The 20,633-nt window shown below is 36.8% G+C and overlaps 1 protein-coding gene across 3 annotated transcripts in view; it reads right to left on the bottom strand.

Annotated features, from left to right (window-relative positions):
* The window catches only part of NEDD4 (NEDD4 E3 ubiquitin protein ligase), a 167,118-nt gene that overhangs the window by 74,640 nt on the left and 71,845 nt on the right, over positions 1-20,633 (bottom strand). For 2 of the 3 annotated variants that reach the window (XM_015142300.3, XM_001088005.5), the window contains exon 1: positions 14,283-16,843. The exons of the other annotated variant lie outside the window; for it this stretch is intronic. In XM_015142300.3, the coding sequence (XP_014997786.3) occupies positions 14,283-15,830 (1,548 nt within the window). In that variant the 5' untranslated portion in view covers positions 15,831-16,843. Of the gene's footprint in view, positions 1-14,282; positions 16,844-20,633 lie in introns of those variants that run through there. 3 annotated transcript variants of the gene reach the window in all.

Below are 20,633 nucleotides of genomic sequence, written 5' to 3' on the forward strand. Positions count from 1 at the left end.
AATAAGGCCATTGGGATGGGGCTCCACTCCTTCAGCCATAACCACGTCGTACTGCAGCTTTAGGCGCTTTCCTCAATACACTGGATCATTGTGGAAGTACAGGGGTATCAATGTCTTGCAGCTCGAGACCTAATGTTCTAGGGGAACCCTGTCCAACAGAACTTTCTGTACTGATGGAAATGTTCTGTACTACTGCTGTCCAGTGCAGGAGCCAGTGATCACATGTAGCTATGGAGCACAGGGAATGTGTCTAGTGCAAATGAGGTTCTGAATTTTAAATCCAATTTAATTTAAGCTTATTTAAATCTCAGTAGCCACACGTGGCTACTGGGTACTATACTGGACAGTGGTGCTGTAGGAAATTTTTTTAGTAAAACAGTACTTTCTGGTTTTAAGATCTTGTTTTTAGTTCTTGCTGTCTCTGAGATTCAGACATGTCCTCAAAGCTGAATGATGCCCCACCACTCTGTGTTCAGAATCATGACTCCCCCCCACTTTTTTTTTAAACAAGTTTGGTTCATCATACCTAAGAAAAGCTTGAGATAAGCTTTTTTAGGATGCTGCTGGACAAGACCTTATCGTAAGGAAAGGAGGAGGAACCAGGGCCCAGTGAGACATAGCAGGACTCCAAAGTGACAACAGGTGTGCTGCATATGCCTGGAAATACTGCTCCACAGGATTGGATTTGTTTAAGAGTGCATGGGAGCCATGCCCAGGAACCCCAGAAATACTGAAGAGCGCTTCATAGCTGCTTAGGATCTTTCATGAGTAGAAGAGAAGAGCTAAGTCAGTGAAATTTAGGTTATAATTGTTATTTTGTATGTACTGGTCCCTGCAGACTGGTGAAGCTTGGGAAACTTACATTACATGTAGTAAATAAACAGATTTGACTAGCTTGCTCCAAAATCATGGTATCAGTATATTTCAGCAGTTTTACCACCTGTTGCTAATATTTATAAATAACATGCCAGGGTCATACCCAAATTAACTTTAGAAGGTTAAAAAATATCCTAAGAGCCAAATACATAATTACTTTCAGTAAAGGGAGAGAGAGCTATAAGAGAGCTTTACAAAAGTCCTACCAGACTGACAAAATTGAGTTTTTACGTATGTCTCAAAAAGTAACTATATAAATGTAAAATTATAATAGCTGAATTACTTTGCTTTTACCCTGTCAACAACTGCCAACTAAACGTTTTAATATGAAGATAAATTGGCATACTAGGATATATTTTCCATTGCAAATGTATTAATAATATTTTGTTAAAAGTATGAGGCAAAAACACTGATAGCTAGAAGATGAACTGATTCCTAACGATCAAGAGTAAGATAAAAACCAAGTTATAATAATGGTTTTTACAAAATAAGATGTTTATTTTAACGTTTTCACATACACTCATTTAAATAAAAATAATGCTATTAGTGAAAACTGCTATCTTAACTTTTTAATTTTTAATTTTTGTGGGTACATGGCAGGTGTATGCATTTATGAGGTACATGAGATGTTTTGATACAGGCATGAAATGCAAAATAATCACCTCATGGAAGATCAAGTACCCATCCCCTCAAGCATTTATCCTTCGTGGTATCTTAACTATTGAGAGCACTGGGAATTCTTTAGTTTAAAAACTGAAGAGAAAAAAGTCCACTATTTTGTTTCATGTTTATGAGATCATCTCCATATGTCAAAATTTTCAGTGGGGGATCAAAGAAACAAAAGGGTTCGCTTTGGAACTACCAATTATTGGATATTCGATATGGGGCTTGTGGCCCACATACAGGACTTTCTAGCTGCTAATTATTTGCTCCTGTTAATTTGCTGTATAATTCTTATTTCTGTCCTCCTTCAGTACAACTAGTGTTGACACTGTCCCTAATACATCTAATCAAAATTTGTGAGTATAAGTAAAAAGAATTGTGGCTTAATTGTTAATAAGGCTTTAGAAATCTTAGACTTTGATCTTTGCTTTGGTTTCTTATGAAGAAGTGCTTCCCCAGATTCGTGGTCTGTGTATTTTTACTTGACTTTTTAATAATGTGATCTTTTCATGCATTTCCCATTACTTAACTGTCCATCTGGATTCATAATTACCTATATGATTCCATTTGTACATCTATAAAACAATTATTATGTGTTACATATCATGGCACTTTACAGTGCCTTCAGATACTCTCACAACAATATAAGCTAGATTATGAGATCTACTCTTTATTGAGCATCAAGTATTTGCCAAACATATAAAATTTCCAGTACTTGAAACACTGCGGCAGTGTTTTATAAATTTCATATTATATAAATATAAAAATCAAGATTTGGAAAAGCTATAATACAAATTAATAGAGTTACTTCAACATAGAGTACATTTTCACCTCTGCCCAGGAATGAGTAAGGTAGCTATCCTAAATGTTTGAACCCTAAATACAGTGTGGCAATTAAGGCCGAGATAAGATGTGGTTAGATGATAAATTCCAAATCTGAACTCTAACCTTTTGGTTTTAGGTTCCAAAGGAAGGCCTCAATTATATTGGTAACCCATATATTATCAAAAGTTATCTGATTAAAGAAAGAAAAAATCCTATGGTAAATAACTGATATGCTCCATCCCAAAGAGACGTGAATATCAGAAAATAGAAGTATTAGATAGACACAAGTCAAAAGAGATGTACCCATCTTGAACTTTGTCAATACTAAAATGACATAGTGACTTAAGAGATTTATCCAGTCAAAGCAGTTTAGAATTAATGTTAATTTTACCATTAATTTTGTCACAATTGCATGGTGGTTTTATATATCTAAAAGGTTCCTAACCATCACAGATGCATTTCAACATGTTTATGAGTAGAATATGATGTATTTTTAAAAAAAGATTCTAGAAAAAAGAAGAGGCGAGGAGGAGATGGATGATAAAATCAACAAAATGTTGATATATTTTAGAACTGGATGAGTCATACATAGGGGTTCACTGCAATATTCTTTCTATTTTTGTGTATGTTTGAAATTTTCCCTAATAAAAAGTTTTAAAATATTCGGGAAAAAACTAGTTTATAATAATGTAGGTTGTAACACTTATTAAATAAAAAGAACTTAAGGATGAAATTCATAAGCAACATTATAGGAGGCAGAAAACAAAGTATGTGTTAATTAATAAAAGTAATCAGAAAAAAACAAAGTAATTATAAATCACAAGTTGGAAGAAAAGGAAGGAAATGTTTGAGAGAAATTAGGTTGGCACGGTGGCAGGCACCTGTAATCCCAGCTAGTCGGGAGGCTGAGGCAGGAGAATCCCTGAACCCAAGAGGCGGAGGTGGCAGTGAGCCGAGATCGTGCCATTGCACTCCGCCTGGGTGACACAGCGAGACTCCATCTCAAAAAAAAAAAAAAGAAATATTTGTGAGAGAAACTGGTTCTCTGGTAATGTTTAATAATAATCCCTAAACTGTTTTTTCACTCAACAATGGCTATAAGACAGTACTTGATCTGGACTATATGTTCTTCAGAGTGTAAATGTTATTCATCAGATTGTAGTCAGCCCAAACGGAATTCTTCCTTTAGACAACTCTTTTTTTGCTTTCTGATGCTATTTTTACCAAAGTGATCTTTTCCAAGCAGCTTTATCTGTAGGATTCTCCCAGTGCCCAATGAGAGTCCTTTTGGCTAGTGGTAGTAGAAAGGCGCTTTAAAATACATAATGGAGTGGAGCTTTGGTTGAAGTATGACATTTACTAGATTTGTGATTTTCAGCAAGTCATTTAAAAATTTCTGGGCCTTTCTACTTATTTCTAATATGGAGATAATCACTATTTCAGACAGTTTCCTAAAATGTGGCACATGAAGTATGCTGTTTTAAACTTTTACAAATATAAGGCTAAGGGTTTAAAAAGAATATACTGGGGCTGGGCGAGGTTGGCTCACGCCTGTAATCCCAGCACTTTGGGAGGCTGAGGTGGGCGGATTATGAGGTCAGGAGATTGAGACCAGCCCAGTAAACATGGTGAAACCTCGTCTCTATTACAAATACAAAAAATTAGTCGGGTGTGGTAGCAGGTGCCTGTAGTCCCAGCTATTCGGGAGGCTGAGGCAGAAGAATGGCGTGAACCTGGGAGGCGGAGGTTGCAATGAGCCGAGATTGCACCACTGCACTCCAGCCTGGGCGACAGAGCGAGACTCTGTCTCAAAACACACACACACACACACACACGCACACACACACACACACACACGCACACACACACACACACACACGCGCACACACACACACACACACACACGTTGGCTGGGCATGGTGGCTCACGCCTGTGAATCCCAGCACTTTGGGAGGCTGAGGTGGGCAGATCATCTGAGGTCAAGAGTTTGAGACTAGCCTGACCAACATGGTGAAACCCCCATCTCCACTAAAAATACAAAAAAAAAAAAAAGCCATGTGTGGTGGTGGATGCCAGTAATCCCAGCTACTTGGGAGGCTGGGGCAGGAGAATCGTTTGAACTCGGGAGGCAGAGGTTGCAGTGAGCCGAGATTGCACCACTGCACTCCAGCCTGGACGACAAGAGCGAGACTCCATCTCAAAAAAAAAAAAAAAAAATCTCTCTCTCTCTCTCTCTCTCAAGGTTTTCTCCAAGTTAAAAATCATACTTGAGGCTTCAAGTCCTAGTGACAGTGACCATCCAATATTAAACTCTACTAGAAGGCTGTTATGGTCTCTTCCTCCTTGTTCTATTTGCATACACATTTTATTTTTTTGAGACACAGTCTTACTCTGTCGCCCAGAATGGAGTGCAATGGCTCGAACACCTCTGCCTCCCGTGTTCAAGGGATTCTCCTGTCGTAGCCTCCCAAGTAGCTGGGATTACAGGCGTGCACCACCACGCCTGGCTAATTTTTCTGTTTTCAGTAGAGACAAGGTTTTACCATGTTGGCCAAGCTTGTCTCAAAGTCCTGACCTCAAATGATCTGCCCACCTCAGGCTCCCAAAGTGCTGGGATTACAGGTGTGAGCCACCACACCTGGCATATTTCCATACACATTTTAAACAGGTTGATCCTTTTCTTCTGAGTGAAAGGTATGCATATTTGCACTTCAGTGTATTAACAGGAATGCAAAAAGTTAAGAAATATGTTAAGGAAACCACATTTTCTACTATAGAGTGTTTACTTCTGTCTAGGAGTGCATATACTTTTAGAATATACACAAAGTATGTCAGACCACAGGTATGAAAATGAGGCATCTTGGCCAGGCACAGTGGCTAACGCCTATAATCCCAGTACTTTGGGAGGCCGAGGTGGGTGGATCACCTGAGGTTGGGAGTTCGAGACCAGACTGACCAACATGGAGAAACCCCGTCTCTACTAAAAATACAAAATTAGTCGGGTGTGGTGGCGCATGCCTGTAATCCCAGCTAGTCGGGAGGCTGAGGCAGGAGAATTGCTTGAACCCAGGAGGTGCAGTGAGCCGAGATCGTGCCATTACACTCCAGCCTGGGCAACAAGAGCGAAATTCCATCTCAAAAAAAAAAAAAAGAAAGAAAAGAAAATCAGGTATCTCATTTACTGCAAATGAATGAAATTACCATCAGCACGGTAAGGATTTTGTAAGTAAATATCACTTTTAAGACATATTTTACCTGGAATTCGCTCAGTTGCAGAACTTATGTAAAGGAATCACTTTCACTCTTGATTTGTCACTAACCATGGCTGTAAAACATAACTGGGCAATCATTAGAAGTTTCTTCTCTGGAGAAACAAATTGACCTCAGAGAGAAGACACTAATAATTGGGGGGTTTCCCAACAGTGGAACCCACCAGTTGAAAAGCCCAACATAATTATAGAACCTCCAGGCAACTTCATAGCGACTTACTCTCAAACATGAACAACAGATACCTGCAGGAAAATGTCCAGTAATAAAGAGAAATAGTAATAACAACAGCAAAGGGATTAAAAGGAACCAGAGACGACATAGGACCTGAAACAAAACTTAAGAAAGAAAATAAACCAAATCCGAAGTAAAATATTCTCAGAGAAATAAGAGATTATATTCATAAAACAAGCAGGACATTAGGAATAGGAAAAAATCAGTAACAAGAATTTTATAAATTAAAAATAAAGTTTTAGGCTGGGCACGGTGGCTCACGTCCATAATCTCAACACTTTGGGAGTCTTAGGCAGTGGATCACTTGAGGTCAGGGGTTCAAGACCAGCCTGGCCAACATGGTGAAACCTCATCTCTACTAAAAATACAAAAATCAGCCAGGCATGGCAGCGCGTAGCTGTAATCCCAGCTGCTCAGGAGGCCGAGGTATGGGAATCGCTTGAACCCGGGAGGCGGAGGTTGCAGTGAGCCAAGATCACGGCACTATACTCCAGTCTGGGCGACAGAGTCAGACTGTCTCAAAAAAAAAAAAAAAAAAAAAAAAAAAAAGAGAGAGAATAAAAAGTAAACAAAATTTTAAAATTAAAGAAAGGGGAAAACTTGGAAGAAATCTTCCAAGAAGTAGATTAAGGAGGCAAAGAAACAGAAAACAGGAGAGAAAAGAAAATTTTAAGGTCAATCCAGGAAGTACAAACTTTGGCAAACAGGAATTCTAGGAAGAGAGAATATGGAGAAAAAGACAGAAAATCTTCAAAGAAATAATATCTGACTTTTAAGATAGGCACATGTGTTACCTTGATAAAAGTTAAAAATTAATTAAAAATCATATGGGCAATCATATATCTCAATGTTTAGGTGTTCACCTGCATGAAGTAGGTATATAAACATTATTATATGTTATACTATATTGTTCTCCAGTTGTTTTCAATGGATTATGCTGTTTTCTCACTTCAATTATAACCTCTTCAAATCCAGGAAGAATATTTGCCACTTATGGCAGGCACATATTCTATTTTTGATAAATACTTGTTAAACTCATTTGCTTTGAAGGCGACTTGAGTTTCCAGTAAGCTCTGTGACTCTTTAAGAGGGTTCAGTCTTTCAGCCTTGTCACAAAAGTAAAGGTCATTCTTAGCTGAAACAGTTACTTAAAACTCCAGGAACTAGTCTGAGAATCCCAGCTCTTACATGAAGTCTAGAGGGAAGTCATTTTATAAAACAATGATAAACTGAAAGAAAGCTAGTCGAATGGCCTTTGTCTGAATACCCTTAAAGATCTCTGTCCATTCAACCTTCTTTTCAGAAAACTTGATCTGAGCCTCTATCCAGACACACAGTTATACCATACCAGTTAGTGGAATATGTAGGCTATGAATCAGACTTCACTGTGGAAACTAATCCTTGAGTCACGATCATAATATTCCACTGGCATTCACCCCAGGGACAAGGTATTCATTTAAGAGTGCCACTCTTCCATGCAAAGGATGAAGTATCACGTAGCTCCCACTCATCATCACAGTCACCACTCAAATATCCTAGTTTGGTTATCTGTTTGTGCAAGGCTGTGTAGTCATCCTCACCTATCAGGATTCTGCAGTCATCTCTACCCCATTCCAAAGGGTCCCTGGCTTTATTCATTAATTTAATAAATATCTATTAAGTGTCTATTTTGAGCTAGTCATTATTCTCTATACTAGGGAACTGTATTCTAGCAAATCTGAGCCCAGAAAAGATTTGCTTAATCCATTCTCCAGAATCCTTCTCTAATCAATTCTAGTCAATTTACATTTGCCTACCTATTGCCATATCTCCACCTTTAACTTTTTTTCTGCTGCATGTGCATTTAGTATCTGAAGTATTATTGATATGTTTTTAATGAATTACTCATGATAATGGCCACAATAATGGCATTTCAGGGACTCAATGGATATTTCGACTTTGAACTGTATTATTGTTCGCATCAAAGAATGGCCTTAAGACTTACTTCTCAAAGTGTGTCTGGGGAATTAGCAGCATTGGTACGATCTGTTAGAAATACAGAAATCTCAGGCTCCCACTCTGAGACCTACTGAACCTGAACCAGAATCTGCATTTTAATAAGATCGCCATGTTATTTACATGCACATGAGAATTTAAAAATCACTGGTCCTGCTGACATCTTAATAAGCCATTCTCTAATTCCTTAATAAAGCATTAGAGGGTAGCCTACAAGTTGGACACAGCAGTACACCTGTAGTCCCAGCTACACAGGAAGCTGAGGCAAGAGGATTGCTTTAGCCCAGGAGTTCAAATCCAGCTTGTATAACATAATGAGACCTCATCATAAAAAAAAAAAAATTTAGAGAGAAAAAGTAAATAAAAGGAAGCAATTCAGGATAATATTATTTTAGGTATATCTGTACTTAACTTCAGGTATATCTATACTTAACTAAGTTTAGTTATAACTGAATTTAAAGACATGGTCTACTATATAATCAATATCTTGCTTGGGTAATGTATTTTACTACTAAGGTAATAAAAATGTTTCATAGTGTTATGGTTTTATAATACCTCTAAGTCAAGAGAAGGCCTACGCTCTCTTCTCCCCCAACAGACATCCTCGAGCCTAACTAGAAATGCCATGAATTTACTTACTTGTTCAAGGTGTTCTTTGCTGTGACTCACCCATGAATCGAGCTACACATATACACTAGCTGGTTGCTTGTCTAAGCCCTCAGGTCTGCTGTTCTTGTTCTATCCCAACAGTTCGCTTCAATCTTAGTGTGGGTAAAATTGCTTTTCAACAACTGTTCCCATGTTGAGTCCTTCCCAAAACATCTCACTGAACTGGGACAGATGTGCTCACCCCTTGTTTTGAAATGATTATATCTCTAAGTATCTATCTTCATCTGACCACAGTCTTCCAATTTTACACAAGGAACAAAGGATACTGAACCAGACGTGTGAGCAATACTTTGGATTATTTCCAGGATATGCTGACAAGACAATTGGTTCCCTTTCTCAGCACTCATTTGCTCCTTCTGCTAACCACCTTCCTGACCTCAACACATCGCCTGGTCTCACCCAGAGACTCTGCCAAGCCCCTTCAGCCTACAAAGGCTCTTGTCCTGGCTTCTCCTGGTCTGTCTTATTTCCCTGTCACCTGTGATGTAAAGGGAGAGTGGATACAAACGGGTGAGGCCTCACAACAGCTAGCACATGGTAGGCTCCATAGCCTAGAAGAAGCCAGCAAAATAGACAGCATTGCCTATTCTCCAAGTAGTTTCTGGGAATAGGCCTTAAAACCTTGACTTGTTTTCTACATGGAGGCTCTATTTTGTTTTGTCTTATTTTTGGTGGTAGACAGGGGACTGAGAAAGTTAGACTAATGCTGTCCAAAATGAGTTATGAATATTCGTAAATGATTTCAAGTTTTAACTTGTAATTTTCTGTTTCGTTCATTTGATATTGCTGAATCTCCATTTCAGTTTTCACTGATCATACTTGCTTATTCTATAGTTCCAAGGTAAAAGAACAGAAGACTGTAACATTTATGTTTTTCTCCAGGAAAAAGAGACTGTACTCTCCCTGTAGAGAGGGAGTTTGTCTTATATATCTTATATCTACTTCACATATGCCTTCTGTATAACAATCACTAAATATATACCTTGCCTATGCTATCTCATGCTAATTTTATGACACCGAGCAAGCAACCTACACTGGCTGTTTCTGCTTCCTTATCTGTTTCATTCTTTCTTCAATCTGGCTTTTAACCGTGCATTCTCCTGAGCCTACTCTTGCTAACAGACCTTCTAACTGCCACATCCAGCGGATACTTCTGTTTTCTGTGGTACTGTCTGCTGTCCTCCTTCCCTCATCTTTCACTCATGCTTCCATGCCTCCACACCTCCATGCTCTCCACGCCTCCATGTTCTCTTGGCCTCTGTGTGGTTCTTCCTTAGTCTCCTCTGTATGCCCTCTTCTACCACCTCGCCAAAGTTGGTAGTCCCCAGAATTATAATTTATCTTCCCTTCCCATCTCATGTATACCTTCCCTAACATGTTCATCCTTACCTGAGGCTTTGACTGTACTCCTAACTCCCAATCTACATTTCCAACTCTCACCTCTCTCCTGAGCCTTGGTCCTGTATCTCCAACTGCCCTACTTGAAAGCAGCACCACCAGGGCAGCCTCTGAAGCACATAAACTTAATTTGTGATTTCTTCTTCACCCTCCCAATCTGGCCCCTCTCCTGAGTTCTTCATCTTAGTTCATAACATCACTGTTAACCCAGTCATCCAAGTTAGGAAAACTTAAATTCATTTATAATCCATGAAACCATGAAAAATTATCTTCTAAAAACCTTAAAGAGAGCACTTCACACTCTCAAATAAAGACTTCCATTGCCCAACTACTGACTCTCAGCAGAAGACCACCTTCTTTGTCTTCAGCATGAAGCACCAGGCCTAATCGACTCTGACCCACTTCTGACAGATCACCTCCTCCCACATCCCCAGGCTACCCTATGCTTGAGCCCCACTGGACTATTTACAGTGTGAGATTCTTTCACATCTCTAGTCTTGCATATGCTGCTGCTGACACCTACAGCAGTGATTCTCAACAGGGCACAATTTTGCCCCTAGGGGACATCTGGCAATGTCTGGGGACACTTTTTGATTGTCACACTGGGAGAAAGGGGTGTTACTAGCATTTAGTGGGTGGAGGCCAGGGATGCTGTTAAATATCCTACAGTGCATAGGACAGCCCCCACTACAAAAGTGTCCAGCCCAATATAATAATGCTAAGATGGGGAATCCCTGCCCTAGAATCTCTTTGATTTCTCTGTCTGATGAACTCCAGTTTACCTATCAAGACTCGGTTCAAATGTCACCTCCTCTGGAAAACCTTCCTCTACCAACCAGGTCCTCTCTCCAGATCAATAATGTCACATCTTTCTACTTTTTCATACACACCTCTATTTAGCACATCACATATTAGACTGAAAATTTTTATGTTTACCAGCATGTCCCTATTACTAGAATGGGAGGTCCCCTAAATAGAGACTGTATTTTACTCATCTTTTATTCTCAGTGCTTGGGACAGGGCCTGGCACTCAAATGTGTACTGGATGAATTAAACAAGACACATCTACAGAGAAAACAAAATATTTTCAAGCAAACAACTCAGCACTCTGAACCTGTCTGAAATTAATGATTCCTCAGTTCTAAGAAATATACATGTACAAATATACATTTTTTCACCAACTTTCTAAAACTAGTCATTAACATTACGGCATCACATTTTAGAATATTTATAAATTACATTGGTTTTTATAAGTGCTCCTCAAAATAAATTTAACCAAATCTCTCTAAATATTCTGCTAAATTTAGTAAAATAGGGACTGGAAAATAATGGAACATTAAAGTAAGTATATATTTAAAACATCTATTTTAGGAAGAACAATTAAATAAGAAAATACTGAAATGTATAATCTTGAGATCAGTGTTAAAGGCTTTGAAATAATTGAGACATAAGTTTATTACAGTTCTACTATACTAGAATAGTAGCAATTTACCTATTTAGGATTAAGTTACAGATAATGAACAAAAACTTTTATAACAAAAAGAAAAAAATGTAAAAACTAATTCTAATGAAAATATGAATATAAGCAAAGAATGGAAGACATTCAAGCTTGGGCAAAACGCTAATGCACATTAAATAATAGGGTACTGAAATCTCTGAGCATCCTAACAACATAACACAGCAGATTCAGAAAATAACAGATGGGGGAAATAAAATAACAGTAGAGAAAACTAACTACTATACAGATTTAGAAATCTGAATAGCAATCATTTTTATAACTGTATACGCAGTACCTTAGTTCCTTAACCTGCTTCTTGATTGAACTGCCAAAATATTACCCATACTGTTAAAATATCAAATATTTATTTTCAGATCAAAAGTCATTATATAGCCTTTACAAAAGTAGTATTGTATTTCAAAAGGCATACATAATAAACATATGCCAGTCACTGTTATGTTGTTTGCTATGCCTGAAATAAACATTATGCAGACAGACTACAAAGTCTCATCTTCACTCTAAGTTGTAAACACAGAACACACACAGTGTCCTAGATACAGGTAAAAGTTCTCACTAGATTTAAAAACTCAGTCATTAATGAGCTGTTGATTATAGAAAGCTAGAAACTCAATCTTATACTGCTAGAGACTGGTAGCTAAACATATAAGAAAAGAATGTGTAGACTCTCAGTGCTTTAGAAACCAGGGTCTCTGACCAAAGCAGTGATTTAATTTCACCACTGCTCAGTACAGATAGCTGACATTACCAAATGCTACTCTAATATCAACTTGTTAAATGTGAATCCAGACTCAGCATATCAGAATACTAACCCAGACTAACTGGAGTCATGGGAAATATTTTGGGAGCTGTTTATTTATAAATGAGTTACAATATACCACTATAATTAGATTAATATATAATTATTGATAAACACAGGATTATTTCTAAAACCCATCATTGTTGCCACTACTATATTTAGAAAAAGCAACAGTAGAATCTTCTTCATAAAAAAAGCCTTGATTTATCAATTAGATCTATTTAGATATAGTATAAATTAAATTTAACTGTCACTGTATGGTTTACAATGCTTTTATAAAGAGAAGTCTAATAAACATTAAAAGGGGGACAATTTAAATCTCCAGCAAACTGCACACTTCTGAACTACTTTATAATCCAATAATCTACCAAAAGATAGAATCTGCACAAAGTTATACATTTGATTGTCACAAAAAATATTTAAGTTAGCTTACCTAAGCATAAATAAAACCAGTAACAATGGATATTTTTAACAATGCAAAAGGCATTTGATCCACATTTCATTAAAAAACACATTTAAAATACTCTTCTCAAAAGCATCCACAACAAACTATAATTATTACCATAAAATAAACTATTTTAAGGTATTTCTACAAATATTTATACATGAATTATTCCTTTCAGGTTAATTATTTCATTACGTGTAAAAGAAATTTATAAGTAACATTAATTCAATTAGCATAGTATTAATGTTTCTCCTCAGTGCCATTTCATTTCTTCCTTTTAGGAAGAAAAATAGTTGATTGGATTATAATCTCCTAAAAGCTGGTTTTAGAAAAGTTTCCTAAATGGAATTAAAAATTGTAAAATATAATCAGAATTTGAAATCTGATCTTTTTTTATCCTAGTAAAGTAGTGGCTTATATTAACATCTGGGCATTGGTAACAATTGTTATATTTACCAGATTTCAGAAGACAGAAAATAAACTAGCAATTACTATTTTATTCACCTAAAGCTACTTATCCAGAAGATTTTTTGTTTTAATCTTTAATAAACATACTGGATGTTACAAAAACACAGATAAACAGATAAGGTTTTTTCCCCCCAAACAATTATGTACTGTCATGTAAAATTGCTTTAGTTAGAAAATTTTTTAAATTTCTTGGAATCTGGCAAAACATTCCAAATACAGAAATTTTAAAATTCTATTTCAGTTCAAACCATTTTAAATACTTTGGAAAGGCCAAATTACATAAAGAACTTTTGGCTAAGATCCAAGAGTTAAATTACTAATATAATAAAGTTGAATTGTCAAAAATGAAAAGGTAAATAGAAAATTGTGGGAAATGCCTAGCAATTTAAACCAAATTCAAAAATATTAAAACTTAGAATTCAATATTGTTGAGTGAGTGAGTTACATTTTAGAAGGCAGTATTAACTCGTGGCTCAAGAAAAATAGGGTGGAAACAAAATTCCATAGTTAAGGGTATATACAAATGCAAATGCCATTTATTTTTCCTCTGCTTTAAACATGCAGCATAATAGTTTTTATGAATGATCTTATCAATACATGTATTTTAGAGATACAGTTCCTCTATGATAATTTATAACAAGATCTTCACACTTTGATATGGGTATTTGTTTAATGTTTTAAATAAGCATTCTAAATTTTACTCTATTTCATAATGATTAAGAAGAGGAGAAAGCAAAATGATGATTTTGAAAATAGGAATAAAATACTGAGCTACAAAATAGAATAATATACCATTTAAAGGAAAAAGATACCAAGATAAAATCTTATGAAATAGACTGTTACTCAAAGTTTGTTTTTATGTTGTAGAAAAGTTTTACAGCTTAAATCACTTCGGAAGATTTTTAAAAATACACATTTTGCACACTGGTAAAATAACAAATACAGTAAAAAACTATACATAGGGTTCTTCAGATTTACAAATATAAAATTTATGACTACAAAGTACTGCTAGCTAAGGACCAGGAAAATATATAAAACTGCTTGGTTATAACAATAAATTTTCTCCAAATATTTCATTAAGTTATTCTTGTATAAATTAATATTTACCAAGATCAAAGGAAACTTACCTTGCAAGAATTAGACAGTTCATTTGTGCAATCTCTGTTGCTGTCTCTTGATAAATTATCCACTTTACCTTCATTTCCAGATGCAAACTTTATGAGTAACTGAGATGGTCCCCCTTTAGAACAATTGTGCTTAAGGCTGGATAGACAGGAAATATTTGGATAAGCTCCTCCCAATGAAATACTTCTTTGTAAAATACCATGGTTTTTGTTCATCTGTGAATTTGGTCTTTCCAATTCTCCATTGATATTTATTTGATAATCTACATTTTGGGAGGATGGCAAACATGCAGATGTCCTATGCGTGAGCTTAATATACTCTGAATCAGAATTAAGCTTAATTTCTGACATTTCTGGTTTACAATCACCATTTGTTGTTTCACAATCTAATGTAGTTGTTTTTTGTTGGGTGAAATGCACTGAAACACAAGAATATCCTTCAGATGACTTTTCACAGACAGTCTGTTTGGGAGTATTATTCGAAAGAACAATTTTCTTCTGTAACGAGCCCTTCCTGTGAAGCGGACGTATGTCTCTTACTTCTCCGGGGGTACAAATTGTTTTAGATAACCGAAGTCCATTGACAGCTGTTGAAAGAAATCCTTTAGCACCAGTGCCACCCTCATTATGTGCAATTTCACTAGGAGAAATAATAAACTGGTGTGAAGTTTGATAGGATCCTTTGCTCAGAAGAGTACATGGACTTGTTGGAGAAGTCGGTGGGGTATTTGAAGGACTCCTAGGAAAAATGACTAAGGAGGAGCAACGTTTTAGTGGAATTTTTGTGTTCCTGCTCACTGGCAATTTCATAATCTCTAATCCATGTTCCAAGTCATCCTGGACAAAAGGATCTGTACTTGTACTTCTCGAAAAAATTTCACATGGAGTAGTATTCCTGTTTGGCACAATTCCACTGGAGGTGCTGTCAGAAGGTAAGTTTCCACCCAAAAAAGTATCATCACTTGGTGGCAACGTATAACTACTACTGTCACTGATGACACTGTTAGTGTATGAACCTCCACTTGTGATACTTGCACATGACCCGAAATCACTACCGTTGCTGCTGTAAGATCCATTATCACTGGTTGAAAAGTTACTAAGGCTACCACTACAAATGGCTGGACTGCTTACAAGGTTACCATCATTCACTGCATTCAATTCACTATCGACCACAGCACTGCTGTAAATACCATCCTTCAAGATACAAGTAAATGAAGCATCCTCACTATCAGCTAAGACATTGCTAGACTGAAGATATCCACTGTACCTTGTTGGCTGTAGTGAAATCTGTAGACAGCTGCTCTTTTTATTAACATTTTCAGATGAGGGAACAGACGATCTTTCTTGAGACTGAACGTTTTCCTTTATTAACGGAGCTAGTGCAGTCTGTCTGGGAGTCAGCTTCATTTGAACAACGTTAGACGCTGAAATCCGTGTTGGTCTCTTGAAGCACATGTGAACATGGCTATCCAAGTCATCTCCGGAGGTTTCTGACAAAGGGTAAGTATTGCTTCTTCTGGCTGCAAAGTGCAATCGTAAGCTTTGTGCCATTTGTTCTCATTTCCAAACATGTTAAGGGCTGAAAGTCATAACAAAGATCTCTGTCCGTAGACAGGCTAGAAGCAGCTGCACTGCATCAAAAGAAAAAATCATTTGTGGTGCCTAAAAGAGCTATTAAGTAGTAGTCTTTATCCTAAGTAAAACATTAGATACCAGATATCATAGGAAGAAAAAGACGACCCATTCCAGAGACTGACGTTTCCAAAATGTCTTGAATCGCTTGTAGTCAAAATGCCTTCACTTATAAAGCACTTGATTTCCAGCGACCTTTAAGCTGAGCTCAGCTGCAGCACACTGACTCAAACACAGCCAACCTTGTTTCAATTATACCTTCTCCAATTTGCATGAATGAGTAACACAAGAACAACAATCTTCTAACATTTCATGTTGAAACAGTATTTTTTCACCCCAGCTCTACTAAATGAACATTTAACTATGTGAATCGCAGTGCCTATACTTTCTCCAGCCAACTTTGACCACTAATATTTTTACCCATAGGTATAGAATTACAGGAAGTTGGTAGGAACGAAACCCCATGTAATTAAGTATCAAATCAAAGATTGAATTTCCAAATAGTAGTCATACTAGGAATCTAGTCAAGTTAGTTAATATAGGGACTGTTCATTTTTTTTTTTTTTAATTTGTGAATTCAAACAGTTCTGTAAATTTGGAAATACCAAAACTTTAGGATGAATTAAAACTTTAGCACTACATCAAACAGATACATATTTTAGCTTCTAAAGTGCTAATTACATAAAAAGTGAAAGCTTAAGGACAGAACTACAAAATTAACCTAGTAATACCATTGCAAAACTGAAGCATAGGTTCGAGAAAAAAAGTTTAAGAGAAGCTGTCACTAAGCATTTTCTCCTGTAATTTTAAGGCCTTTTCCAGCCAAGTAGAACAGTCTTTAAATGATGCCATTTATATTTTGACTATTAAAACTCTGCCAAGAAATAGCCTAAGCAAACATTCCAATAAAAATATATGCAGATTAGAAAAAAGAAAACTATACTCCAAGATAGTTTGAACACATAGGATATTTTATTCCACTGTCTCTGCAATTCATTCACTTAACAGAGTGTTGTGGTAAGTAAAGAAGTCTAAAAAGGATTTAACACATCAAATAAACATATCTCAATGCCAATTCTGTTCTGAAAAACTCTAAGAGCTCTTTGCTGGCCCCTGCTGGTGCTTTGAAACAATCCATTTAGCTGTTTGATATCTATAAAGAAATACAAACCAAGCTGTACATTTCTTTATATAAACAAAGTACATACTTGTTTATATTTTTGAGAGCTAGCCCTGCCCTAGAGGTGGAATTACTCAGCAGTGCTGATAAAGCTTCCACAGTAGAGAACAGTGGACTGTTTGTCCTTTTAGAGGTTGTGATTTTGTATATATTTTTTCTGCTTTGTATTTATTTAACCTTTATTTTCAGTTTACTGGGTAATAAAAATTTAATATTTTAATTTCTCTCCCAAATGCCATAGACCAAGGTTGGTATTCTATTTGAAAGAAACAAATTTATTTTTAAATAATACTCTAGGGTATATTTAAACCCCTTACCTAAATTTTATAGCTGGAACTCCAGTAATAAATATATACTGGCTCATTCATAGGAAAGTAAAAGGTAAAATAGTTCCGTTGTTTATACCACATGCTACTACACCCAAGTTGTATTTTTCTAAGTAAGTTTTTTTTCCTAAGTAAAAGCAAATATGTAAAACATATACTTTGTTTTAAAAAAACTGCTTAAGATACATCTGTTTTCGATCAGAATTTTCTAAACAGATATTTAATCAATTAAGACACAACAAAATAGAATTATGGGAATTTATTGAATTATATTTGACTAGAATGAAACATCATTGTGTTTTCAAATGTGTACAATAATTGGAAATTTAGTAATACAATTATGATGTTATTTTGGTTTTGTATAACCTATCTCCTTTAAGATTTTACAGACTTCAGTCAATATTCCCTTAACATCTTTTTCTTTTAAATAAGGAGGAGTCCTGTTTTACTCTGCCTTCAAATGACTTCAGCTTGCTTTCTGGGATTAAGTGTGGGGTCTAATAACTCAAAGAATGAATCCCTTCTAATAGGCTAATCAATGAGATCTAATTGTTCGTGCCTGTGGCCTACAACTTCCTGGAAATAAGAAAAGCTCCTCTGATTATTAACATATAAAATAATGAGCTCCAAGTATTTGGCCAGATAAATGTCTTCTCTTTGATAAGCTTCACTATAAGCATCAGTTCCATGTCCCCTAACTAGATTTTAACTTTCCGGAGGGCATGGACCGTAACTACACGGTTCTTCTGAGGCTCCTGAGCTTGTCCTGGGCACAAAGTAAGTACCAAGAGACACCAGAGAGAAGTCTGGATGGATGGATGGTGTCACCACAGGCACTCTGAATGTCTGACGCTTTCTTTCAGGGTTTTTGTTGTTGTTGCTGAAGTTGATCCAGCTGCCACTTTTAAAGAAATATCAAAAAGCGCTGCAGGTGGACAAGAAGGAATGACGTTTTAAAAATTTATAGAGAGGGTCTCAGCCAAGGAAAAGTAAGGTAAGAGAATCACATCCACTTCCTAGCACTCTAGTCTGAGTTGAAATTCTAGGGAGGCTGAACAGTTTGCACTGCTGGCTGAGGTCTGAACATAGGATCTATACTGCTATTACAGCAGTTGCATGGGAAATCGGGGAACTTGCTATAAAACGTAGTTCCTCAGTCCAGCAAATACCAAACAGGAGTGTTAACCCTAACCTTAAGAGTAGAAGAACCGGAGGGACACGGCAGCCCTCATCTGGAAAGAATCCATGCACGTCCTACATAGAATTGCATATTCTGGAGTGAAACAGATTGAAGCTAAGAACCCCACATTCTGAGCTGTTGGTTACTGATCATCTACACGGAAAATAATGTAATTATCTACATGGTGTGGATAGGCTCTGGGTAATCTTAATCATTGACTGAACTTTGAAGGCCAAAGTCAGCTGCGGTGGTTAATTGTATGTATCAACTTCGATAGGTTATGGTACCCAGTAGTTTGGTCAAACACCAGTATAGACATTGCTATGAAGACACTTAGACATGATTAGCATTTACATCAGTAGACTCTGAGTACCGCACATTACCCTCCACAATGTGTGGGGGTCTTACCCAATCAGTCGAGGGCTTTGAGAGCAAACACAGGTTTTCTAAGAAGCAGCAATTCTGCCTCAAGACTACAATGTAGAATCCCTGCCTAAGTTCTCAGCTTCCTGGCCTGCCCCGCAGATTTCAGATTGCAGTCTTCACTATATACATACATAGTGTGGAAATATATGTATTCATATATTACACATAATTTCATATATAAAATGTATGAAAAATAAATAATACATAAAATATATACACAATCTATTGTTTCTGTTTCTCTGGAGAACCTTCATTAATACAACTGCTAAATGTGAGAAGCACAAGGTCTCCACCCAGAATATAGGCAGCTCCTAAAACCGGTGGCTGAATGTGTACAGGTGTATGTCTTAGACTGGTGACACAGTGCTAACTTTTGCATTGGTGGGTAGAATTTTTTTAAGGCACATCATTCTGAAATGTTCTGTCATTATTGCCACCACCACTACTACCATCACCATAATGAAACGACTATATTTTAAAACCCTCAAGTCTTAAAATTGGCTGGAAAACAATGATATAAGCCTACTCTTTCTTGAAAGCAAATATCACTTATATTGCAAACGTTTTCCAGATGACTAAAGTTGTTTCTGCTCAATATTATACTTGTGTTTTTCACCCTCCATTTTCAAAGAGAAATTGCTAGGAGAACGGTACATTTTAAATTTAGTTGTGAGTGCCTCAGCAGAATAAAGATGGAATGACATTTATAATAACATAGATCACTTGTTGCTATACAATCAGGTATGTTACTCCACCAATGGCTATAGTTTCTATAACATCTCAAGTCATCTCTATACCTCCCTTACCTGCTGAGACTAGCAACAAATCAGCGGACTAGAATGACACACACCACCCTGTTCTAATTATCTTGGCTCTTTGTTTTGCTAGTAAACCAAGTTTCTCGAGAAAAGCTGTATTTCCCATGCATAGAAGAGCATCTAACACAGTAGATAAACTAAATGGTATATCTTAGCTAACACAAAATATACCATATCAGACAGCTACAAATGTGTAAGTCCATGAATGTTAAATAACACTTTATATTTGTATCATGATAAAGAATTTTCCAAGTATTTTCATAGTCACTGTCTCATTTTATCCTCACAACATGCTTATGAGATAGGCAGGGCAAATACTGTTGTCCTCATTTTTCAAATGTGAGAAGGTATTTTTAGAAGGCCTGAATAATTTGTTTAGGGTTACAAGCTAATGCCCCCAAAGAAATGCAGGATTATGATAGAATTTCTTAGTCCTTAGTGTGGGGATCTATAACAACTTTTTTTTCCCCCCCCAAAATGGAGTCTCACTTTGTTGTGCTGGCTGGAATGCAGCGGCGTGATCTCAGCTCACTGCAACCTCCACCTCCTGGGCTCAAGCAATTCTCATGCCTCAGCCTCCAGAGTAGCCGGGACTACAGGTGTGCACCATCACGCCTGGCTAATTTTTGTATTTTTAGTAGAGACAGGGTTTCACCATGTTGGCCAGGCTGGTGTCAAACTCCTGACCCCAGGAACATCTCCTGATCCGCCCGCCTCAGCCTCCCAAAGTGCTGGGATTACAGGCGTTACAGTATCTTGATTAATGTATTTTGTTTTTTTTCCTTTAGTTAA

This window comes from Macaca mulatta, chromosome 7 (genome assembly GCF_049350105.2).
Source record: "Macaca mulatta isolate MMU2019108-1 chromosome 7, T2T-MMU8v2.0, whole genome shotgun sequence".
NCBI classification, from domain to species: Eukaryota; Metazoa; Chordata; class Mammalia; order Primates; family Cercopithecidae; genus Macaca; species Macaca mulatta.